Source organism: Lucilia sericata, unplaced genomic scaffold (assembly GCF_015586225.1).
Source record: "Lucilia sericata isolate MDLA Ls3-8-SP2 unplaced genomic scaffold, ASM1558622v1 Contig000394F_arrow, whole genome shotgun sequence".
NCBI classification, from domain to species: domain Eukaryota; kingdom Metazoa; phylum Arthropoda; class Insecta; order Diptera; family Calliphoridae; genus Lucilia; species Lucilia sericata.
This window is the reverse complement of record NW_023994412.1, coordinates 102,105-126,599: the sequence shown is the minus strand read 5'-3', so window position 1 is coordinate 126,599 and position 24,495 is coordinate 102,105. Positions and strand designations below refer to the sequence as shown.

Below are 24,495 nucleotides of genomic sequence, written 5' to 3'. Positions count from 1 at the left end.
TTATTAATTAATGAAATTTAGAACATTATTAATTAAAATGAAAAATACTTTTTAATTATTAGAATTTAGAAAAAAACACACAAAAATAGGGGAAACAAATAAAATCATAAAAATAAACTAAAAAAATAAAAACAAACAGCATGTGAAATATGAGCATGAAAATTTAAATGAAATTGAAATAAAATGAATTCATTTTTATTTTCTGTTGCTGTTTATACAACAAAATATAATAATATGAAAAAAAAGCAAAAGCGCAATAGTTTTGAGAATAAAATTTGAAATGGAAAATGTGGGAAAAATGGAAATGCAATACAATACAAACAAATAAAATGAACATATAAAAAAAAAACAATTGTATATGCATTTAATTGTTTGCATGATAAAAGTTTTATAGATTTTATTGATTTTTTTTGGGTTACTATATATTTATTTATTATTTTTTTTTATATAAGGAAAAATAAAATACACTACTAATGATATTTTAAAAACTTGTAGTTGTTGGGGAAAAAATAATTTAATTTTTTTTAAATTAATAATATTAAAAGTAAAGTCTGTTATTATATAAATATATTTTTTTTAAAACTAATTACTTTTTAATATAAATACTAAGGGGAATTTAAAATAATATATAAAATAAATTAAAGAAATAAACTAAATATCTTTCATTTTTATCTAAAAAGAAAAACTAATTTAAAAGAGAAAACTTGCTGCCTAGCAAACACTTACCTCTTCATTTAAATTCGAAACAAGCAAGACATTTGAGAAACCACGCAAAGCAGGGGTGGCTGTTTGTAAAGCACCACTATTGGCAAGAGCAAATGCACCCAAATTGGGTATACCACTGCTATAGCCTCCAGCCAAGGGAGTACCTATGCCCAAAGCAAATGGTGGCAACACACCGGGTGCTCCTAAACCATTTACTATAAATTGGAAAACAGGAAAAAGTTAAATACAAAATTAGTTTATTAATTTTTTTTAATATGTTTATGGTTTTTTATTTAAATTGTAAAATAAATTATTAATTACTCAAGACATCACAGCTTTGAGGTTGTTAGTAACAGTATTAAAGAAAAGTTTTAGTAACAAAAATAAAACATAAATGCAAAAAAAAAAGTAATTAAATTGTTTTATATTTATTAATATTAGTATAATATTTTGTTGTTGTTGTTTATGGTAGGCAAAGTTAATTATAAATTAAATTTTAAACAATGTTCGAGCAAAGAAATTGTGATAGATTTGAAAGCAGTTGAAATGTTTTTTTCCACAAAATATGTAATTTTACAAAAAATTTTATATCACAAAAAAATTTGTATAATTTTACAAAAATTTTCGAATTGTGTAATTTTACAAAAAATGTGTAAAATAATACAAAATGCGTCATATAACACAAAAAGTGCTATTTTACAAAAAATGTGTAATATAACACAAAATGCATAGTTTTAAAAAAATATTCAAATTGTGTAATTTTACAAAAATTGTGTAATTTTACAAAAAATGTGTAATATAACTCAAAATGTGTAATTTTACAAAAAAATTCTATAAAACACAAAATATGTATAATTTTACAAAAAATTTCAAATTGCAATTTTACAAAAAATGTGTAATATAATACAAAATGTGTATTTTTACAAAAAATGTGTAATATAACACAAAATGTGTAATTTTGCAAAAAATGTGTAATATAACACAAAATGTGTTATTTTACAAAAATGTGTATTATAACACAAAATGCGTAATATAACACAAAAAGTTATTTCTACAAAAAAAGTGTAATATAACACAAAATTTGTAATTTCACAAAAATTTTCAAATTGTGTAATTTTACAAAAAATTTGTAATATAACACATTTTGTAATATAACACAAAATGTATAGTTTTACAAAAATTTTCAAATTGTGTAATTTTACAAAAAATTTGTAATATAACACAAAATGTGTAATTTTACAGAAAAATTCTATAAAACACAAAATTTGTATAATTTTACAAAAAATTTCAAATTGTGTAATTTTACAAAAAATGTGTTACATAACACAAAATGTGTAATTTAACAAAAAATCTTAACCAAATTGTAAAATTTTACATAAAGTAAAAAAAAAATCTTATTTTACACACGAAAAATATAAAAACTTACAAAATATCAAATTTAACACAAAATGTTAAATTTTATACAAATTTTTGAAATGTAAAATTTGAACTAAAATTTAAATTTTAACTAGATTTTAGACAAAACATAATTTTGTACATGTAAAATTTTATACTAAATGTAAAATTTTTAAACATTATGTAAAATTTTACACAAAATTTTAACTTTACTCAAATGTAAAAACTTTACAACTAATGTTGATTCCATTAAGACGACTCCCATTACAGAACCACTTCCAAATCGTTTCAACTTTTTTTGCTGAACTTTACAAAAAAAAAAAAACAACTCAAAATGCCAATAAAAAAACAAACTCATACATCTTAAACAGTTTGAACACAACGAAATAATAAAGGAAAGTGGATAGTGTTACCTATTTTATCACCTGTTAATGAGGGCCTTTGACGGGCCGCTATCAATAGTAAATCATTGGCATTTACTAAACCGCCAGCGGTGGGCATAATATCGGCACCCGGTTCACCAGGTGGCAATGAGGGATTTGTAAAATCGCGTGACTTATCATTATTGTATTTAACATTGAGCGTAGTCATTTTGCTGTTATCAATACGTAGCGTACAACAGCCATTATAAATATTTTGACCATCCAAAATAGTTTTAGCATGTTGAGCCGAATGGGCATCGGGATATTGTATGAGCGCCTAATGGGATAAGGAAATACTAATGTAATAATCTCACGTTTTATAAGTATTATATAGTTAAACCTACCTGGAATGTATTATTTTTTGTAAATGTAACAATTTTTAAAACTTTGCCGAAACGTTGGAATATTTGATGTAAGATATCCAAGGAAACGGGATACAATTGAGATTCGACTATAACACGTAAAACTGTATTGGGACCACCGGCGGTATTGGCATTACCGGATACAGAATTAACAGCATTTGTATTATTTGTTAAAACGGCCACTGTGAGATCTGTATTTGTGGTATTGGTTAGGGGCAATGGAGAGCCCGATGCTGGTGATTGTATGCGATAATCAGCGGGTACAATGGCGTTCTAAAAATATAAGCAAAAAGTTAAACAAAAATTAATATTTATTGCCTTTTTTAAAGTAATGTTTACTTAAAAAAAACTCTTTCTTTTTTTAATATCAGATTTGATTTTCTTTTCAAAGTTTATGGGTATTAAAAATTTAAAAAAGTAAAATCTTAAGCTTACTAGAAAAAAAGTTCTTTTTTTATTTGTTTTGTGCGGTCAAGTTAAAAGAAAGTTTACTTAAGGATTATAAAGGTTCTGTTAAGCGAAAAAAAATTCTCAAACTTTTTCTCTTATATTTTGTTAGTTTAACCTATTAGACAGGAAAATAAACATAAAAAATCTATAACAAAGTTTATGTTAATTGTAAAATCATGGCATGTAGAGCAAAAGTTTAAACTTAACGTGTGAAATGGGTCAAATGCAAACTTTATAACTCCCACATTTATGGGGTTTTAGACAACTTTAAATTATGTAAACCCTAATTTACACTAAATAAACAAAAAGAAAGAGAAAACCCGTAGAGAAGGTAAGTATAAACAGTAATACACACACCTTTTGGCCCACAACTTAAAAACAGCTATATAAAGGACTTAGCAATAGGCAGATAAAATCTAATAGTTGTCTAACAGAGATGACATGAAGAAGGTTTTTGTTTTCTCATAGCCACAGAAATCTTATTTGGCTCGTAAAACAAACACAAACAAATAAATAATAATAAAAGGAAAACCTCAAAACGGAAAACGGAAATCAATCACACCAATATTGATTTAAACGCAGACATAGACAAAAATCTTTATAACATATAAACAGCCAGACACGGACGGTAACTGTGAAGTTTTGTGTATATTTATGTGATCGGAAAACAATTTAATGACAAACGGAAATAAATTTATTTCTATGCGTGCTGATTTTTTGATTTCAAAAATAGGAAAACAACAACAACAACAAAACCAGGTGAACTTTGTAAAGGAAAATTTAAAGATTCTTATGCCCAGACACCCACACACATACACATAGCCACTAAATATACCTAAACAAATATATACACACTTTTAGCAGAAATATAAAGGAAAACAAAACGTGAAGCCAAATATTACCCAAGCGTGTGATTTTCATTTACGCAGACACGACTCATGCTTAAAGCACGAGCAGGAGAACCAACAAAAAAAATCTTGAAAAAGTCTAAACAAAATATGTATAGAAGAAAACGGAAAAATAAATAAATAAACACTATAAATGTTTAAAAGTGTATATCTAGGTATAAACTGTAGCTATAGAAAACATATGTAGAACAGCTATGTAGTGCCATCTCTACACACACTTAGACACAAAAGTGTCAGGTATAAGATACTATAGTACGTGCGCTATGCTACTGTGGCATCTGTAAGCAACTTCTTTATTTTATTCCAAAAAAAAAAAAAAGAAACAAAAAAATGTTGCGAAACGAAATACTGTGTATTTTTGTATATGCTAGAAATAATAAAAATTGATTAGAATTGCTAAAGAGCTGACACACGTTCAAACATTTATAATAGGAAAAAATTGTATAACTGTCGTTCTGTCCGTCCGTCTGACTGTTATGAAAACAAAAGCTCGCACTTTAAGATCAAAAATGCATTCATAAGTTTTCATTGAAGAAAATCAAGTACGTTGTTGTATAAAAAACACTTTAAGAAACATTTTACTTAAACTTTGATGTAAATTTCTTTCCACAATAGGTAAACTCATGGAATCAGCCCTCAGCGTTCTATTATCATGGGCCAAGAAAAACGGTCTGGGTGTCAACCCGGCCAAAACTGTACTGGTTCTTTTCACTAGGAGGTACAAAATTCCAGAATTCAGAACTCCGTAATTTTAGATCTTGGTGTAATTTTAGACTCTAAGCTCACATGGAAACGTAATGCTGAGAGTCGAATGTGCCTTCTATATATGTAAGAAAACCTTTGGGAAAAGATGGGGTCATAAACCATACATTGTGCACTAGATGTACACTGCGGTTATAAGACCTATTCTGACCTACGGAGCTCTTGTCTTCTCAATTGTATTCAATCATTGGCACAACTGACACAACATCACGTTGAGTTGATATGGGTTCCAGGACATGAGGTCATCAGGGGAAATGAAATATCTGATGAATGTGAAAACAAAGGGTCGTCCCTAAACTTAACCCTTGCGCAAAAGGATACTCACACTCTTCTGACGACCCTATCAAAATTGATAGATGAATGGGCTTTGAGTGAGACGGAACTCAGGTGGTCAACAATCACCACTTTTAGAATATCGAGACTGCTATGGCCTACTCTAACAACAGATAGGACTAGGACTCTCTTGTCTCTAAGTAAGAACTCGATTAGGCTTCTAACTGGTATAAATTACTGGGCACTGTATGATTGGACATATGTCGGAACGTATGGGCTAACCAAATTATAGTTAATGTAGAAGCTGCTTGGACGAAGAAGAAGAAGTGGAATCGGTACAACACCTTCTATGTGACTGCAAAGGCTTACAAGAGCACAGACTACACTATCTTGGTAGAGCTCTTTTCCATGATCTAGACTGTCTCAGAGTTGCGTCACTAATAAACATCATCGGTTTTATTAAAAGCTCCGGCTGGTTTACACGGAGACCAAACGAACCAAGTAGTCAACGAAATTAGGGAGGGAAACCATTCTCTCAATATTAGGGAATGGGCCACGAGGCCTGCGAGTGAACTTGCTTGCTAGCGAGCAACGCACGTAACCTACCTATCTACCTACCTTGATGTAAATACAACAAATAAATTAACGGTTCGAAAGACCAAATCTAAATATCTCAACAAAATCGCTGGATCGTTTTGAAATCGAACACTTTATTTGAATATTTCGTATTTGCTGTTAATATATTATGGTATAGTAAATCCAAATGGATCGAAATTTCGATTATAGAAGCAGCATTAAACTTTCCATCAAATGAAGAGAATTGTTCTTATATGACAAATAACTTGAAGGTGAATTGGTTTAAAATTGAAATATGTAATGAACATCCACAGACTATATTTTAAATATGTAGGATCAAAATACAGTTCGAAGGACCAAAAGTACTATGGTAAATTTTGGTCTATATCTTTGGTTTGAATGGGCCAAAAGACTCAAAAGTATTATAATAGTTTTGAAAGATAATGTTTGATTCTTCGAATTGTAAAATTTCCTAGTTTTGGTTCGAAGGACCAATTCATTAAAATTAAGAATGATCAAACTTTTTCATCTATAAATATGTTGTGAATTATGAATGAATATTAAAAAAGGATTGCATACTTAAAAGACTACGATGTATGAAGTGTAAATTTAAATGCTTTTTATATTCTATGATCCTTTGCATCCAAGACTTTTTAATTTTCTTATAGTGTAATAGTTTTGTTTAAGTTTATATTTCTACTTGACATTTTTCCACCTATGACTGTGAATGAATATTGAAAATACTTTAACATAACACTGTATTCCACTTAAAATAGGTATAAAAAATCTTATAAACAATAACAAGATTTGGAAAAACTACAAATAGAGCAGATTTTGTAGCATAAATTTAAAAAATTTAATAACAAATTTAATATTTCAAACTTTATGAAACGTTTACGAATTATATGTTTACGCCTAAAGTCATGCTTTAGTTTAGTTTTTTGTATTCTTTTTCGACAGCTAGCACTTTAGGCACTAATATTTACAAAAGATGTTGCCTATTTTAGAGAGTCAACTTATAAAAAAAAAACAAATTCAAAATATTTTTATTTTTTTTTTTCTTTTAGAAAATATCAAGACAAATTATATATTTGATTTTTTATATTTTAATGGATATTTTTATGCATATGTATTTGTTTTCCTTACATGGTAAAATTATAAATTGATTTTTTTATATTTTTAAAATTCTTTTTTTAAAAAAAACTGTCATATCTCATGTCCAATTCAACAACTGTCATAAACTCTTTAAGTTAAATATTTTTTTACATTTTTGTTATTTTTATAAATTGTTTCCTTTTTTTTTCATACTAGGGTATTCCCCAAGGTTTAGAAAACAAACAAAAATATATATAAATTTTTGTTTTTATTTTAATAAAACACATTTGAGGGTTGCCTGGCCACTAGAGCAATAATATGACATATTTTTTTCTATATTTTAAGAAAAAAAAACGTATATTTTAAATGCCAAAGAAAACAAAATTTTTTAAATAAAATAGAGTAGAGAAAAAACAACAGGTAAAACTGGAAACAAAATGATAAAATACTTAATGAAAATATACTTTAGGGATTTAAATATGAAACGGAAAAAAACTAAAAAAAAGCGAAGAACAACATCAAAAATGCCGAATACGGGAAATGGAAAAAAGTAAACAGAAAAAAACTGACATTTTTGATATTTTGTTTAAAGTTGCCAACAAGTAACAATGGCAATAAAAGCTTTTAGCAAAAAAAGTAGACAAAAAAAAAAAAACTTGGTAAATTTTACAAAGTTTTGCATTTACTTATGGTTGAACAACAAATTTTTTTGGGCAAAATAAAAATCCGGCTAAAGATAATCCCTTAACATTAAAAAAAAAAACCTAACAAAAATATTGTTGTAGAAAAACACCAAGAAAAACAAACAAAGTATAAGCTAAAGAAAATAAAAATATATAAAGTAAATATAGAAGTCCTTTCAAAAAATAAAAAATCGAAATGGTTGCTTTATGAGCATAACATGAACCAAATAAAAACTTAGTTATTTATGCAAAGAGCATTAAATAAACCACAACTATACAAGGAAAAAAGACTTTAAAATTTACTAAAGTAGACAGTACACATACATACATATGTATTTGAAAATGAAAATAAAAAAGCTGCTACCAATAACAGCTTTAACTAAAACTACAGTTTTTCCAAAATAAATAACTCGCCTGTAAATATGCTTTACTTTAAACAATGTCCAAAAAAAAACAGACAAACCGGAAAAAGTAACCCAAAATAACAAATACCAAATAATAAACTTAAAACAACAAACATGAGAGAGTGTAAAAAAAATGAAAGAAAAACACAACAAAATCATAATGGTTGTGGCAACAAGGCAAAAATAAAATAAAAAAACTTTTCTTTGCACAATTGTACGCTTTTTAAGTTTAAACAAAACAAAATATACAAAAAATATATATTATTAAAAAATAAAATCCTGTTGCCATTGTTGCGACAAAAAGTAGCAAAACTAAAGAGGAAAAAAAAAAACACTGACAAGTAGATGCTTTTTATTTAAAGTTGCTTTACAAATTATTGTTTTAAGTGCAGAGACACAACAGCACTGTAACAAAACATGAAAAAAGAAACTTTTTTTATTATTATTTTTTGTTTCATAGAATTGACAGAAGGCAACAAGTTTTTCATTTTATATTATATTTTTTTAATATTTATTTTGTTCTCTTTCTCCCCCACACCTTTGTTTATGCTGTGCTTACAATGACAATTTTTTCGTAATTGTGTAGTATACTTTTGGGCTTGACCTATTAATAATTTAAATATTGGTCATTTTGATAAGGGCTTTTCATTACAGTAATTTATTTTATTACTACAAAATGGTTTTATATATTTTAAATTAAATATTTTTTTGTTGGGCTTATTTTTAAAGAGGTACGAATAAATTTGTATGTAAATATTTAAGGCCTACTTTTAGGATACTATACATTTATATTTACTTTAACAATATGGTTTTAAATATTAAAATTGACCAATAAAATATGCTCTAACATAATTATGAATGACAGGGTATTTAAATAAAATGTCAAAACAAATTTTAGACTGTCAGTTGTTTACAGTATTTTAACAGCATATTTTATTAAATGTTTTATTTTGAAAGGAAATGTAGTCCTCTTTAATAATATTAACAATAACGACAAATTGTTCATTTAATTTTAAAAATTTTGCCAAAAAAAAAAAAAAAAATATTTTGAGAAAAATTGTCATACTTGAACTCATTGAAGTTATGGTCCTACGAGCCCTAAAGAAAAAAGGTAGGAGGTCACATATTAATTTCCATAAAATTGCCATTTTTAATATACTCACTGCTTCACTCTAAGCTTTTGTTTTACTTCACTGTAATAGCATAACCTTTGCCTACCTACAAGGCTGCTTTATAAAAATTACATTCAAAGCATATTTTAAGGCTGTCATTTATATTTAAATGACAACATATTTAACATACTTCTTTTTTGATAAATTATATCATTTCTAACTGTTTAAACATTCAATCTTCATAGAATTTTTTTCCATTTATTTTAATGTATTAAAACGTTTAGATAACATTTCAGGCTTTATGCTTCAATATTTTTACGCTTAACCCTTTTATGGGAATTACTTTTGTTGTGTTATTATTTCTAAGTCATTGTTTATTTTTATTATCTATTATTTGTTGTTTATACACCGTTTTTTTTTTTTTTTTTTGTTTTTTTTTTGTTCATACAAAGTATTTGTAAAGATAGACATATGAATGTTTGAATGGATCTATGAAAAAGCATACAAATATTATTACACATCATGTATCGTGACATGATGTATGTATTTGCTTGGCACTTGAATTCCAGACGCATACATACACGCTCTCGACAAGAATATGAACGAAAGCTAAAAAAATACATAATAGGAACGTAATTTAAATCCATTTGCACACGTCACTAACAATCACGTGTGTGAAGAGAGCAACGCAGAGCAAAAAAAAACTAGAAAGGAAAAATAATATTCCAGTAGCTTCACAAGGAGTCAAAGCAGCTTATTTAATCTTTTTTGTCTTTGTGTAATAAAGAAAATCAATAATCACGTTAATGTCCCCTAGTTAACGAATGTAGGGATAAGTTAAAAACACCAGAAGTTCCGATTTTAATTGACAACAATGTTGCTGGCAACATATTTTAAATATTTCATGACAAATAATCTAACGGTAAGGACTGTCTGCTCGAACTACAGGGCAATACAAACATGTAAAAAACGTACATTTGTATGTATGTCTGTAGTATATGAGTGCGTAATATTTTACCTTTAAAAAATAACAACACGTACGTAAAACTCAGCTCTAAGGAATCGAAAAGCAAAAGCAACAAATATTTATTTTTTTTTACCACAGACACACATATGTACATGTATAAACTTATCAACATGCCACAATTTTGCTGTTTTACATACATATGTATGTATATTTTACTTTCTATGTCAACATACATATGTAAAATTATGTATTTTTTCTTATTATTTTCTTAAAAACGTTTCAGGGGAACAAGAACAATAACAACAACAATAAATGAATGAATGAATAAATAAATATTTGTACATACACTTGCCATATAATATTAGCGTGTATTATTTGCAATAATAGAAAGAAACAATTTTTTTGTTTTGTTATAAAATAATAATAACATTATAAGAAAATAAAATGTGAGAAGCTTAACAATACAAAAGTCATCATACCTAGACAATCAGCAAAAAAAAAAAAAATAATAAAAAACATGAGCCTATGAAAACACTCAAAGCTTTATGAATGAGGAAAATGAGAAAAAAAAATTTTTGAAAAATTTTTAAGAAAAAAGTTGCTGGCAATATGTTGTTGGCAATAAGTTGTTGGCAACAAGTTGTTGGCTACATATTTTAACCATATTTATAATAAAATATTTAAAATTTATCAAAAGCTTTATAAATCTTTGATTATTATAGAAATAAAGAGAGTTATTTGTTTAGCAACATGTTGCAAAGTCTAGTTTCAGAACAGATGTTTTATACATTCTATTGATAAATTTCAAAATTTTCCAAAGAACACAGTAAACACAAAAGTAAAAAAGAAATATAAAGTTTAAATAGGTTTAATTTCTATTGCAACATAATGGTAGAAAAAAGAATTCAAAAAGCGATTTCTGAGAATCTAAGTTATTTATTATAAAAATGTTGCCAGCAACATGTGTGTGGAGAAATAAAATTTTATAAAATAATATATTAGTTTTGTTTAGGTTATATGGAATAGTTAACTGTTCATTCAAGTGATCATGTTTATCAACATTTTGAAGACTTTTTGCAAATACTGCAACATGTTGCAATATTTAGAAATTTTTTAAATTCTTTATTATTTTTTACCCTATTCAAAAGTCTCTTAGTATTGCCTATGGAGATCTAGGTAAGAAGCTGTTTAAACAATAAGATTAGCTATGCGCCGCCATTCTTAAGGGGCCAAGCGTGCAAACAATTCAACAAACTGCCACAAGAAGCATACCACATAGTAAGAACAATATGAACATAAACAAACACAAAAACACACACACACTAAACAATGACTTTTTCCAGGCATTTACAAACATACACGAAATGTATATAAAATGTATACAATATAATGCCATTGATTACATATATGTACGTACATACTTATGTACTTGTATTTGTATATGCATGTGTGTTTCTAACAGCTAAACTAATAAATATATAGCTATTGCTGATATATCATGAAAAATCCTTTTTATTTTATCTTATAATACTTGCTAAGAATTAGAGATTTCTTTTTGCTGTTCACTACTTTCTACTATTGCTACTTTTTGTGGCACGAACTCAAAAAAGAAACAAAAATGTTTGCTTCTTCTGTAATGGTCAGGTTTCTTTCTGCAAAAAAAAAATTCTTAAATATTTTTCTTCTAATATATAAGTATGTATGAAATATTGTATGTATTTTCTATATATGTATGTTTTTTGTATGATTAGGTCTGTTCTTTTCCCAATGACTTTTGCTATTTGTTGCCAAAGTTTATTTGTTTGTTTAATACTGTGTGTGTTTGTGTGTCTTTTGTGTTCAACATTAGATTGAAATAAAGCAGAAAATTAAATAAAACACAAAATTGCGTTAAGCCAAAGGATAACATCATTAGCGTTTAACACATATACACAATCTTTACTTTGTTATAAACAAATATACATTTATATGTGAATATGTATGTATGTATATGAAAGAAGCCATGTATAAATCTCAGAAATACTTCACATACATTTTATTTAATAAAGAATTGCTTATTTCAAAGTTTTAACAGTGTAGCGAAATTTAAGTTAAATTTGCACAAAGTTTTTAAAAACTTGTGATACAAATGTTGCAAATTTATAAAGAAATGTTGCAGAACATTAAGAGTTTAAAAATATAAGCCACATATTTTTATTAAAAAAAATCCTTTCAATAATTCGACATAATACATATTTTAAAACAAAACTTTTTTTATTAGCAACATGTTGCAGATACATATAAAATTTAGTCAAAGATCAACATTAAAATGTGTAACATTTATTTCAATTTCAATAAAATCTTCAAAGAATTTGTTTCTAGGCCCTCACTTGTTAGTTAGCAAAATGTTGCTTTTTAATATATATACTTGAAAAACATATCAAATGTAGCTGAATTCTTAATTTAATAGCTTAACCCCTATTTTCACAATGTCTATTGTCAGTTCTTATACAAAAATTGTCTTAACTGGAAGAATAATTTTCCACACACATGTTGCTGGCAACATTTTTATGTCATTGCATTTTAGATTCAGCAATTTCTTCAATATTTATTGTTATAATTTATAATAAATCGCTTTTTGAATTCTTTTTTTTATCAACATGTTGCAATACTAATTAAACCAGTTTAAACTATCAATACACTTGATTAAAAGCTATTCAGAAACTGGACTTAGCAACATGTTGCTAAACAAATAACACCCTTTATTTCTATAATAATCAAAGATTTATAAAGCTTCTGATAAATTTTAAATATTTTTTATAAATATGGTTAAAATATGCAGCCAGTAACATGTTGCCCGCATGTTGCAGGTGGTGAAAATAAGGGTAAGTGTTTAAAAAAAAAACATGAAAATTTTGCTAATTGTCTTAAGAAACATGTTGCTACCTATTCTTGTATTTAAAAGCAAAAAGTTTTTTCACAGAAGCCCAAAACATAAAATCAATCTTCATTTAATAATAATAAAAAAGTAAATCCTAACTAAATTCATATCTAAATAATTAATTTTTGTCTAATTAATTTTCCATTAATTCATAGCACAGTATCGCACCGTAACACTCTGTCTTACGGCAGCTAAACAAGACAGATGTGTAAATGAAAACGACAAGAAAGTGACAAAAATAAAACAAGAATATACAATTTGATGTGGATGATAATGACAATAACGACGACTTGGCAAAAATTGTTCTTTCTAAAGCTGTCATCAATGTATGCTTTAAAAACGAAATGACTTAAGGCGTTTTGAAACATACACACAAACATACACTAACAAACAAATATTTATCTTTATATATAGACAAACACTTATACATAACAATAGAAGTATGTGTTAGTTAGGTGTATGTTTAACACATGTTAATAACTTCAAAGTCTATGTATGTATGTCAGTCAACATGTATGTGTAAATGTGTGTGTTGTGTTAATGTGGCATGTTTGCTAATTGTCTTGTATGTTAATCCTTTAGTTTAGTTCATTACCAAAGTTTTAGTTATTACATTTAGATTTTTATTTTTCAAACTCACATACACATGAATGTTTATATGTATGTTGGTGTAATACATGTGTTTGTATGTCAGATTTAATCGTTTTCAGCTTGACACTTGTATTAAATGTTATTTTATTATCATTCCTCTACCAAAAAGTATGCAAAAGTTTTTGTGTTTAAGTGTGAGTAGTGGTATGAGTGTCTAAAAGTTTTATTTAACAATTTAGTGGTTATAGGTACATTTAGATTTTGTGTTTACTATTTATTGGTTTTATAGGATATAAAAAGTTTTAGTTGTGTGTTTTTTATATTTATTTTGTTATAAGGATTAACTGGGTATATAAATGTCCTTGTTTTTTTGGTTACGTAGTTGTTGCTATTGGTTTATTAAATATTATTTAGTTTTTGCATTGTTTGATTTAGTTGGGTAAATAAATACAAAATGTTGTTGGTTGATGATGATGATGGTTTCCTTTACGTTTTTAATTGTTTACATTATAATGTTGACAATATGTAAACAAATGTTAGGGGTTTGTGTGCAGAATAATTTGAAATTTAATGTTGCTTAGAGAGTTTTGATTAAAATTGACGTGCAAAGTTTTAGGAAAATGTTATATTAATAAATATAAATTTGTTTTTAAACTTCGTTAATATAAAGTTAATTAGTTTTATAAATGTTTACAAGATTTTTGTAATTAGATAACATTTTAGAGAAATTTATTGTAAGTTTGTTTAGTTATAAAAGTAATTAATGGCATATAGTAAGGGGCCAGATATTAGAGTTATGAATTATTAATAAGGCATATTTTAAGGGCGAAAGGTTAATTACAATCTGCTTAAAAATTGTCTTTAGATTAAATTTTTTGGAGTCATTTTCTCTTTTACCTCTTAAAACAAAATTAAAAATTTAATTCATATTTTATTTCTTTGACAAAAAGAGTACCTCTTTACAAACTTTATAGCTTTTGTTACTTTATTTTCTTTGAATTTTCTGTTGAAGTGATAGATTAAAATAAGAAATGTAAGCAATTTGGCAAAAGAAAAAATCACTATTTTTACAAAAAAATAAATTCAAATTTATTACACTATAGTAAAATATTTATATATTTTATATTATTTTTTTTATTATTTCCATAGCATACCTTAAGGGATTTATTCTTACGTTAAGGAAAGATGGAAAAAACAGAATTTGAAATCATGTGCTAAAACTCAAAGTGACTGATTGCATGGAAGTTGCCAACATTTACACTCAAACAAATACTCTTCCAAAAAAAAGAAAAAAAAAAAATAACAGGGTGAGAGTGAAAAAAAAAAACAACAATAAAAATAAACTATCTCGAATTGCAACAAGATGGAAGGATATATAAAATAAACGTAAAAAACATACATATGGATGTGTGTAAATATACGAAAAACTGTAAAACATTTTTATATGAATGTATATGTTCGGTATTGTTTGACATTTATGTTTTTCGTTTTTATTTTACAGAGTAAAGCTACAAAAAAAAAAACAAATAAATACAACAAACAATAACTAGAGTTCAGCAACAAAACACACAAAGAAGTAACAAGTCTTAATGTGTCAAAAAGAAACTTATACATACATTTTCATTTAAGCAATTGTTTGTAAAAACGTTAAAGGGAAGTAAAAGAAACTAAATACAGCAAAAGTAGAGATAACACTTTACCGACATAGACGACGCTCGCGTCTGCCAAACTAAAGCAGGGTTAAAATGAAAAAAAAAAGCAGAAGGACGAATACAAGAAAGTGGCATCAACAAAAGGATTTAATGCATATGTTACCGTTATATACGTGAGAAACTTAATAATATACATATACATATTTGTTTTTACAATAAAGTGAACAAAAGAGAGGGTGGCAAGAAAAAAAGGGTTAACATAAAACCTCAACTTCACATGTTGTGGGAATTTTGATGTATTAAATGTGACATTATGGTTTTGTTGGTATTCAACATGTTTCACTCGTTTTATATACATACATATATTTCTTTTATTTTTATCTTTATCTTCAAATATCTTCATCATAAAGGGTATTTTTACTTTGAATTTGATAAATTAATTTTTAAGTACAGAATCTTAAGAGAGTTTTAACCCAAAGAAAGCTGTGTTATTTGATATTTTTTTGTAGGGAAAAAGGCTAAAGGCGGCATCATTAACCAAAAAAAGAGGAAAAAAGAAATTATACATTTTTTGTTGTAATGATTAATTAAACAAAAACAAACATTAGAAAAGTTACAAATTAATAGAAAAATACCATAAAATATTATATAAAAACCGGGCAAGCACATGTTGCATATCTTAAGGGGCTTTAGAGGAAAAAAGAAATTTAAAACTTTAAGCAATAAACCCTTATTTTTTTGAAACTTTAAAGCAAAAACTTTCACTTTTCTGCTTATAACTTTCTAAATTTAATCCAAACCCTTTTACACACAATTTATTCGCCTTAATGTATGCTATTATGATCAATTTCTCAAATACCAAAACAAAACTTATAGTTTTAAATACAAGACAATACAAAAATAAGGGTTAAAATAACTTCTTAAACATTATTTTCACCTTAATGTGATTTATGTCTCTCTGTGAGTGTGTGTGAGTATGCTCGGAAAAGGTATAGAAATGATGTGTTTTGTAATGTGGTCTAATGTGTTGTGTGTGGTGTGGTATTATGGTGGCTGTCATCTATTATGGTTATTGATCATGTTTAAATTAAGTTTAATATAATTTTCATGAAGTATATTACAACATTAATACATGTGAGTATGCAGCAACTAAGCCATTAGTATGTGTGTTTGTATATTGTATAGTTTATCTTTAGTTACTAAACTATAATAAATACATAATAGTTTAATGTGTTATTTTGTAAAATGAATTTGTATAAAGTTTATTTACAAAATTACAATACACTCAACACAATACAAAGACCTATAAATACACACACACAAACATACAACTACATTCCTTAGCATGTAGGCATTCACCTACATCAGGCATGCAATAACTAGTACTTTGGGTATAGTATACTCAAAGGAGCAGCAGTAAATAAACAGTGAGTGATAAAATCATTAATTCAGTTTATAATTTGGAAGCGTAAAATAATTATTAAAGAAACCAGACGAGAGAGAAATCAAACCAGAGAGATGAACTGTCAAGTTGTTTTGAATAACATTTCAATATTATTCTCCTCTTTAACGGACGATTTTGTGCAAATTTTTTTAAATGTTTGTAATAATTTTAGAAGGACAGATGGTCGGAAATGTGGTTAAACAATGTTTATTTCAGTTTGATTTTTTAAAACCTTCCGAATATATTTGTCATTGACTGTAGTTATATTCTTACATACTCTCTGCCTATATGTATGTATAGTTTTACTTGTTGTTTTTGTGGCGTAATTTGTGTAATCATTATAATTGGCAGTTATGCAAGCAAATACTAATATACGCACATAAACGCACTAACACATAAACTCTTCAGAACAACTGCCCGGCAAGTCGGTGACACAATTTGTTTTAATGTCCGTGAAGTAGAATAAAATCGATTCATCTTTCTACAGACTTCACTTAGATTACAGTAATCTGGGGACAGTAATTGATTACAATTAACTAATCGCTGGATAACTTAATGATGATGGCAAGTCAATTTGCAAGGAACACATTTACACCTTGCAAAACTACTGGGTTACTATAGATTTATAACATATAACAGCCTATATGCAGGTTTTATTAAAATGGATTATAAGCGGAGGCCCCATTGTGGGTGAATGAGTGAGTGGAGTGCGTAAGTATATTTGTGTACTCATATTAACAACAAACACTAATACACTTTAACATATACATATATACATACAGGCATGAAAGGACACGCAGGAAGGAAAACAAACAACTAATTAATAGGGCAACATTTAAATTATTGGTTTTAGATTAATTCAATACATAATTTGTTGACAGGTTACAACAATAATAACAACAGCTAAAGCAAGAAATTAGAAATGAAAAGTTTACGCATATTATATGTTAAATAAAATGAAATTTAATGACAAATTTATAACAAATATATAACAAAATATTAAGTTTACTTTAAACTAAAAAGCTGAAATAAACATTTTTTGGAAATGCGAATCTTGAAAACTAAACAAAATCTATCAGACCTCCCTGTTTATTGTATCTCTTAAAAATCCCTCAAAGTATGCCGCATATATTACTTTTTCAAATGTTATGTTCAAATTTCCACAGTAAAAACAAAACAATTCTTGAAAACTCCCAAATTTGGATTATGAAAATTAAACCCAGATTTTAGACATTTTATCTTATAATCCCATAAAGTATGCTCTATATATTACTTATTTAAGATTCTGCTCAAATTTGGATCTTTAAAATAACACATTTTGTAGATACTCTAGCTTTACTGTAGAACGTTTTCCCTCTCTTTTTTTTAGAAAGCACTTAAAGTATGCAACAATTATTGTTTTTAAATATCTTGCTCAAATTTTGATCAGCTGCATGTTTTTCCTAAAAATCCTCCAAAGTCATTTTAATTTAAGTTAAGATCACGATAGCAAAATCTTTAAACAAATTATTTTATCAGTAGCACAATGATTTCGTTATTATTCTATACAGTGAGCAACAATGGCTAAAATTTTGCTCACGGCTTCTTCATACCTAATTATTCATACAAAATTGAAATCACTGAACCATATTAAATGCTTGAGGGTTTGACAAATTTCATGCAGTTGAGAGTTTATAATTTATGGAATAATTTAACAAAAATATTCATGTTTCTTCTTTATTTTTTAACTCCCGCAAATAGACAAATAAATTCAGCTAGATAATAGGGTAAAGAGTACATAGCAAAAGAAGGTATATTATAGAGATAAAAGAAGGACTTTAAGACTAAATCAATTCTAAATATTAGCAAATGCTACAATAAGTCCTAAAGTTTTTATAGCTAAAATCTTTGATAAATGATTTATGAAAATTTTCAGTGAATTTTTCTTTAAGATAATTTATTTTATAGCTTTAAAACTTAGTTTTTTAAATCAAAATTTTTCTTCTTAAACAAACAGTCTTAACAGTTTTTATTTACAAAACCAGCCAGAGAGAAGAACTCTATTTTTCTATATTTTAATTTACGTGAAAGCATGTGTTCTTCAACTGCATACAAGAGTAGTTTTTCTATTATTTTTTCCCCTACACATTCTTAAGGAAAATTGGAAAAACAGATGTTGTTTACCTTTTGCCACCTAAACAACAATACAAGGACTATAATGTGAGTGAAAAAAATGAAACGAAACGGAAATGACAATCATATTGCCAGCCATATGTATGAATGAGTTGGATAAAGATGATGACAACAATAGATCTTCTAAATATGGCCACAATAATACACATACATACATACATACGTACAACAATAACATAAAAAAAGTGAAAGAAACGTAAGAAAAGTTGGAAAAATATTTTGCCATTTGGTATGGCAAAAATGTTATAAATGAGGTAAAATACCTACACATATACATATGTATGTATGTCCGTGTACACACCTGCTTAGAAATCTAAGGATTTTTTCTTAAACACACGTAATAGTCAAACCGAAGTAAAAGGACATAAAAATCTTTTAAAAATACCATAAATACAAAGTTAGAATTGTTTGTTTGTGGCACAGACACCTACTATCCACACAGAATCTTTAGGTTTTGCAAACTGTAAACTACAATCAATGATATGAACGAACAATTTTGATATGTAAGATTATCTTGAAAATACACACTAACACACACATGATTAGGAGGAGTTCAGCTGTGTGATGTGTTGAGAGGACAGTGATGACTGACTTTTAACTTTAACGTAAGATTTGTAGTAGTTTTGGCTAATGTTTTAAAGTTATATTTCCAAGACATAAATACACGAGGGTAGTATGGAAAATTGGTCTGCAATGAAAACGTTTCATATTACAAATGTTGACTTTTATGACTGATGTGACGAACTGACAGCATGTCTGTTAAAGTCTGTGTGTGTGTTGGTGTGACTAATACTATTTAAGTATTTGTCTAAAGTTAACTTTAACTACCAAGCACAAAAGTGTTATTTGAAAATATTTCTATTTGTTGGATTTTTATCTCTTCTATAGAGGAAAGGGCGGTTTGCTAGTTTAATCATATAAATGTGACATTTCATCTTGAAAAATTTGTGTTGCTTTTCAACAAAAAAAATATTTTTGTTTTGATGTTTCATCTGTAGTTAAAGCACCACTGAAAGATGAAAGGTAAAAGTGATATTTCTTTCGCCTAGTTGTATGCTATAAAAAGTAGAAAACATTTTTAGCATAGCAGCACGTGCTGTGCTGACGACTTGACTGCAGCTAGACACTAATGGTGATAACAAACACAACTTTAGTCCAACCGGTTATAAAAAGTCTAACAGCAGGTATTTCTGTGACCTGGTGTGTTCATGTGTGTGTGTGTGCGGAAAAAGAAAAATTCCTGATGGTATGTTAAAATGCAATATCATATGACACACACACACTTAAGTTTTTGTTCCAAAATTTTTGTTGAAAAAAAAGTTGCATGTTAGTTTTTCATAACTTGTTTTGCTTGTATGCTTAGATTCTTTCCTTTCTTTATAACAAAGTTTAAGTGGGTTCAAGATGAAAATTGAATTTAGAAAATTGGTTTTTGGCAAAAACTGTTTAAAGTTTTAGTCGTGCACAAGGAAGACAGGGAAAACGTAAGTATGTATGTAATTGTGCACTGAAAAAAAAAAAAAAAAGAACTAAACCAACATTTTGCTCAAGAGTTTTTGAAAACTAAAATCAACACAATTACTACAAAGACCGGTATTTTGAGAGACAGAAAAATACTTATCCAGACATGTGTGCAGAGAACAGAACATGATATTCTTTTAATTAATTGAAAAGTATTGTATGTAGTTGTAAAGTTTTTTTTTTACACACACACACATAGGAAGTTTACATGCTAATGCAGTTGATGCTGTTACTTTTTCTTTGACTAAAATATTGAAACGCATTTTAATTACCTGTAAATGCGGGCTTTTTACAATGTTAAATTTTATATTAGATAAATATATGTAAGTAATTGAATGGAGTTTAAAAAGTTTTTGTTAAATATTTAATTAATTAGAAACAAATGATCAATTAAAGATGATAATTTAAAGTGACAAATTTTCATAATGAAAATTCGGGCAAATAATTTTTAGTGAATATTCTGAGTGAAAAATTTTTTGTGAACATTTTAGGAGAAATTTTTAAAAATTTTTGCTTGAATTTTTTTTTTTAATTTGGGTTGAAATTTTTCAATTTTCTATTTGGGTGAATGAGAAATTTTATAATTTTTATACAAGTTTTTTGTTTAAAGATAAGTTTAAAATGCAAATATTTATAATAATTTTCCAAAAAACTTTAAATTTGTTTCTAATTATTTGTTAACTGTCTGCTTAAATAAGTAAATGGCTCTTTATTTGTTTCTTTTTTTTTACAATAAAACAGACTCAAATGGAAAACATAAAATGTTTAAAAAATAAAATAAACAATTAAGTACTTACGCCATGATTTTGATCCGTTTTTAATTCACGATGATTTGAAAATTGTACATAAACCATGCGACCGCGCATCTGTGGCGGATTAATGTTATAACATGAGACCATAGCTGTGGCGGAAACTTCATCGGCCATTTCTAAAAATGCTTGATTTTTGCCCTTTAATATAAGAACATTTGTGACACGGCCAAAAGGTACACCCAAGGCAATGACATCAGCATCACTCGATTCATTTGGAATGTTACGCAAATGTATAACTTTTGAGGGTTTACCTGAAATTAAAAAAAATAATGAAACTTGTTAATTAGGGGGATTTATTTTGAGGGAAAAAAAGGGTCATAAATGAAAAGCAATTCTGTTAATACTTAAATAAAAAAGTTATAAAAATTAAATAGATCACGTTTTGTAAAAAAAGCGATAGCTAAAAAATCCTTATTTGAAAGTTTATTTTAAACAATGGAAATTTTCCCTGTTTTTCTGCTATTGTTGCACATTAATGCTGAAGAATAATGCTATTTTAAAAAGGTGTTGACTGAACTTGTTGACACATTGTGTTGAAAACCTTAAATAAAGCAAAAAAAAAAAAAAATAACAGCAAAATATAATATGTATATTTTGCTACAATATGTACTCTAAGGCCATCAAAAATAAATGTAGTTGAGCTTATTTTAACTTGAATCTTGAAAAAAAGTAAAAAATAAAAAAAGCAAAACACTGCAAAAATAGTAAATAAATAAACATTTTAAGGCACTTTACACAAAAAGCAAAATCTACATATACTAGAGTAAATGTGCCTTTTTAAAGCTACCTAAAAGTATGCAGTAAAATCTAGGAGAAGATCCCTTGTTATTAAGTAGCTTGCCATATAAAAACAATGGAAAACAATATTCACACTCAGGCATAAACTCTGTGTATGTTGGATTGTATTCGGCCCCTAAAAATATGCTAAAGATTTTTTATTGTAGCATTCCACACTTACCCTAATAAAAACAACTGCAAATGTTTGTTAGAAAAAAACTATGTATGTCTGTTGTTTGTATGTGTATGTAATAGTTGTTTGTTTATACTATATTTTGTATTTTAAATCCCATTTGTTCACAAACATGAGGGAATTTTTTTTTTTATAGTTCATTTTTTTCCTATAAGTTTATGCTAAAATTTTGGAATATTTTAAAACTACTACTACAACATAGCTAACCATGCACAAGACTTAGCAGCCAGTTGTTGAGTCTTCTTCTACTCTACACTCTAGGTTTTTCGTGCTTTTTTTTTTTTTTTTGGTTGAACCGAAAACCTGCATAAAAAGCTTTACAAATTTACCTTTTGTTTTATATTTAAACCTAGACATACAACTAGACATTGTGAAACAAATGGCAGGACAGACGGACTTATGGAGGGACGGACGGACGGACGGACAGACATTACAACCAGAGACCAACGTGGTTTCTATCATATTGTTATTTACTAGTGTTGCCTGCATTATATATGCCACCTTTAACAATTTTATTATATTTTATATTTTGTCTACATGATTATGTTACATGTTGCATATGAAATGTTTAAAGTATTAAGTACAATGTTCACTCAATGAATTTATGATTGCTGTGGGTTACTTAGTTCCTTTAGAGCAGCTACTACTAGTACTTCTCTGTGTGTGTGTGTGTTGTTTCACTCTCTAAAGGGATTGTTATATGTGACATAAAAAGAGTTTTGTGGCATTAAATAAAAAAAAAAAAAACAAACCGAAAAAAAAAGTGTTAAACAATGTGGCATTGGAGACAAATTAGTAAAACGCCAAGGATTTCAAATTAAAGAAAAGTGCGTTAAATTTAGAATTGAAAAATATAAAATAATTTTTCTAATTTGTAGATTTATGGGTGAAATTCTTAATGAAAATTTTGGCTTAACAGGTTTACGTACTGCTGTAATGTTAGAAAAGGTTTTGTTTTAATAATACATATTTCGTATTATACATGAAATTTTCGTAAATATTACGAAAAAAGTAGTTTTGTTTGTTTTTCCTAAAGTTAAGCTAGGATTTTTTTCAGTGTACTATTTTGTTGAAATTTTCGTATAATAAAGATGGTGATTTCATAAAATCAGTTTGGAAAACCTTTTTCATGTATAAAACAACACAAGTAACAGAAAAAAAAAAAAAACAGAGATGAGAAAGAAACCATGTTGCACTCAATACAAAACGGAAATTACACTTTCTGATTAGTTCATAACGGAAATAAAACTGAAAATAAATTATGCAAAAAAAAGGCACATGAAATACAACGAAAACGACGACATTGAAGGGCCATAAAATAGGCAACAGTATAAATTAATAGAGAACAAGAGGCAGTAAATTACAAAAAAAAAAGATACAAACAAGTAAGAAATTATAGTCGGGCGAGGCCGACCATATAAATACCCTACACCTGTTACAAAAATAAAATGTGATTTTCATAATAAAGCATTTAAGTTGAATTGTACCTTGCCTCAGATATACTTAAGCCATTTATTGTTGAATAAAATTGTAGACATTTAAGTCAAATTTTGAAGGGGGCTTTAAATAGGGGCTATGATCAAATGAGGCCCTATAATTATAAAATTCATGAGGATCATCAAGGCTAGTATAGAACTTTTTTGTTGAGATACGAGTATATTAAACATAATTATCAACTTAAAATCCTTATTCGTCGGGTTCAGTTGTATGGCGGCTAGGTGAAATAATGGACCGATGTTAACCATTTTCCATAGGCTTCGTCTCCGGTACCATAGAAGATCATCTGCCAAATTTCATTCAATTATCTTCAAAATTGTGACCTGTAGTTTGATTACAAGGTTTACATGGACGGACGGACATAGCTAAATCGACTCAGATTCTAAGCCGATTGGTATACTTTAAGGTGGGCATAGGACCACTAAAGTGGTGTAGGGTATAAAAATTAAACAAGAAAAAATCCTAATAAATTTAAAAAAACCCGTTGACATTTTAAAAAGTAGTTATCTCTATAAAACAAAAAACTATACATATACAAAATGTCAAACAAATATATCAATAAGATTTTAGGTTTAAATAAAAGTGTTATGGTTTAAATCCAACTAAAGCGATTTGTTAGTAAATCATATAAATAACAAAAAAATATATAAAATAAATAAAAAAAATAAATAAATAAAAAATAAATAAATTAAAACATGTATTCAATTTAGTTTTGTGTGAGGAGATTTAAAGGATTTACTAAAAAAAAATTATTTAGATTTAGAAACTAAAACCAACAAACTAATAGATTGTTTTATATTTA

The 24,495-nt window shown here is 27.3% G+C and overlaps 1 protein-coding gene across 5 annotated transcripts in view; it reads right to left on the bottom strand.

The window, feature by feature from the left end:
• LOC119604447 (polypyrimidine tract-binding protein 1) overlaps window positions 1–24,495 on the bottom strand; it is a 158,926-nt gene that overhangs the window by 33,841 nt on the left and 100,590 nt on the right. For 3 of the 5 annotated variants that reach the window (XM_037957049.1, XM_037957050.1, XM_037957053.1), the window contains 4 exons: window positions 21,212–21,477; window positions 2,867–3,157; window positions 2,514–2,799; window positions 727–920 (listed from right to left, as the gene is read on the bottom strand). In XM_037957049.1, coding sequence (XP_037812977.1) covers window positions 727–920; window positions 2,514–2,799; window positions 2,867–3,157; window positions 21,212–21,477 — 1,037 coding nt within the window. The remainder of the gene's footprint in view (window positions 1–726; window positions 921–2,513; window positions 2,800–2,866; window positions 3,158–21,211; window positions 21,478–24,495) is intronic. The other 2 variants (XM_037957052.1, XM_037957051.1) reach the window with 1 other exon arrangement.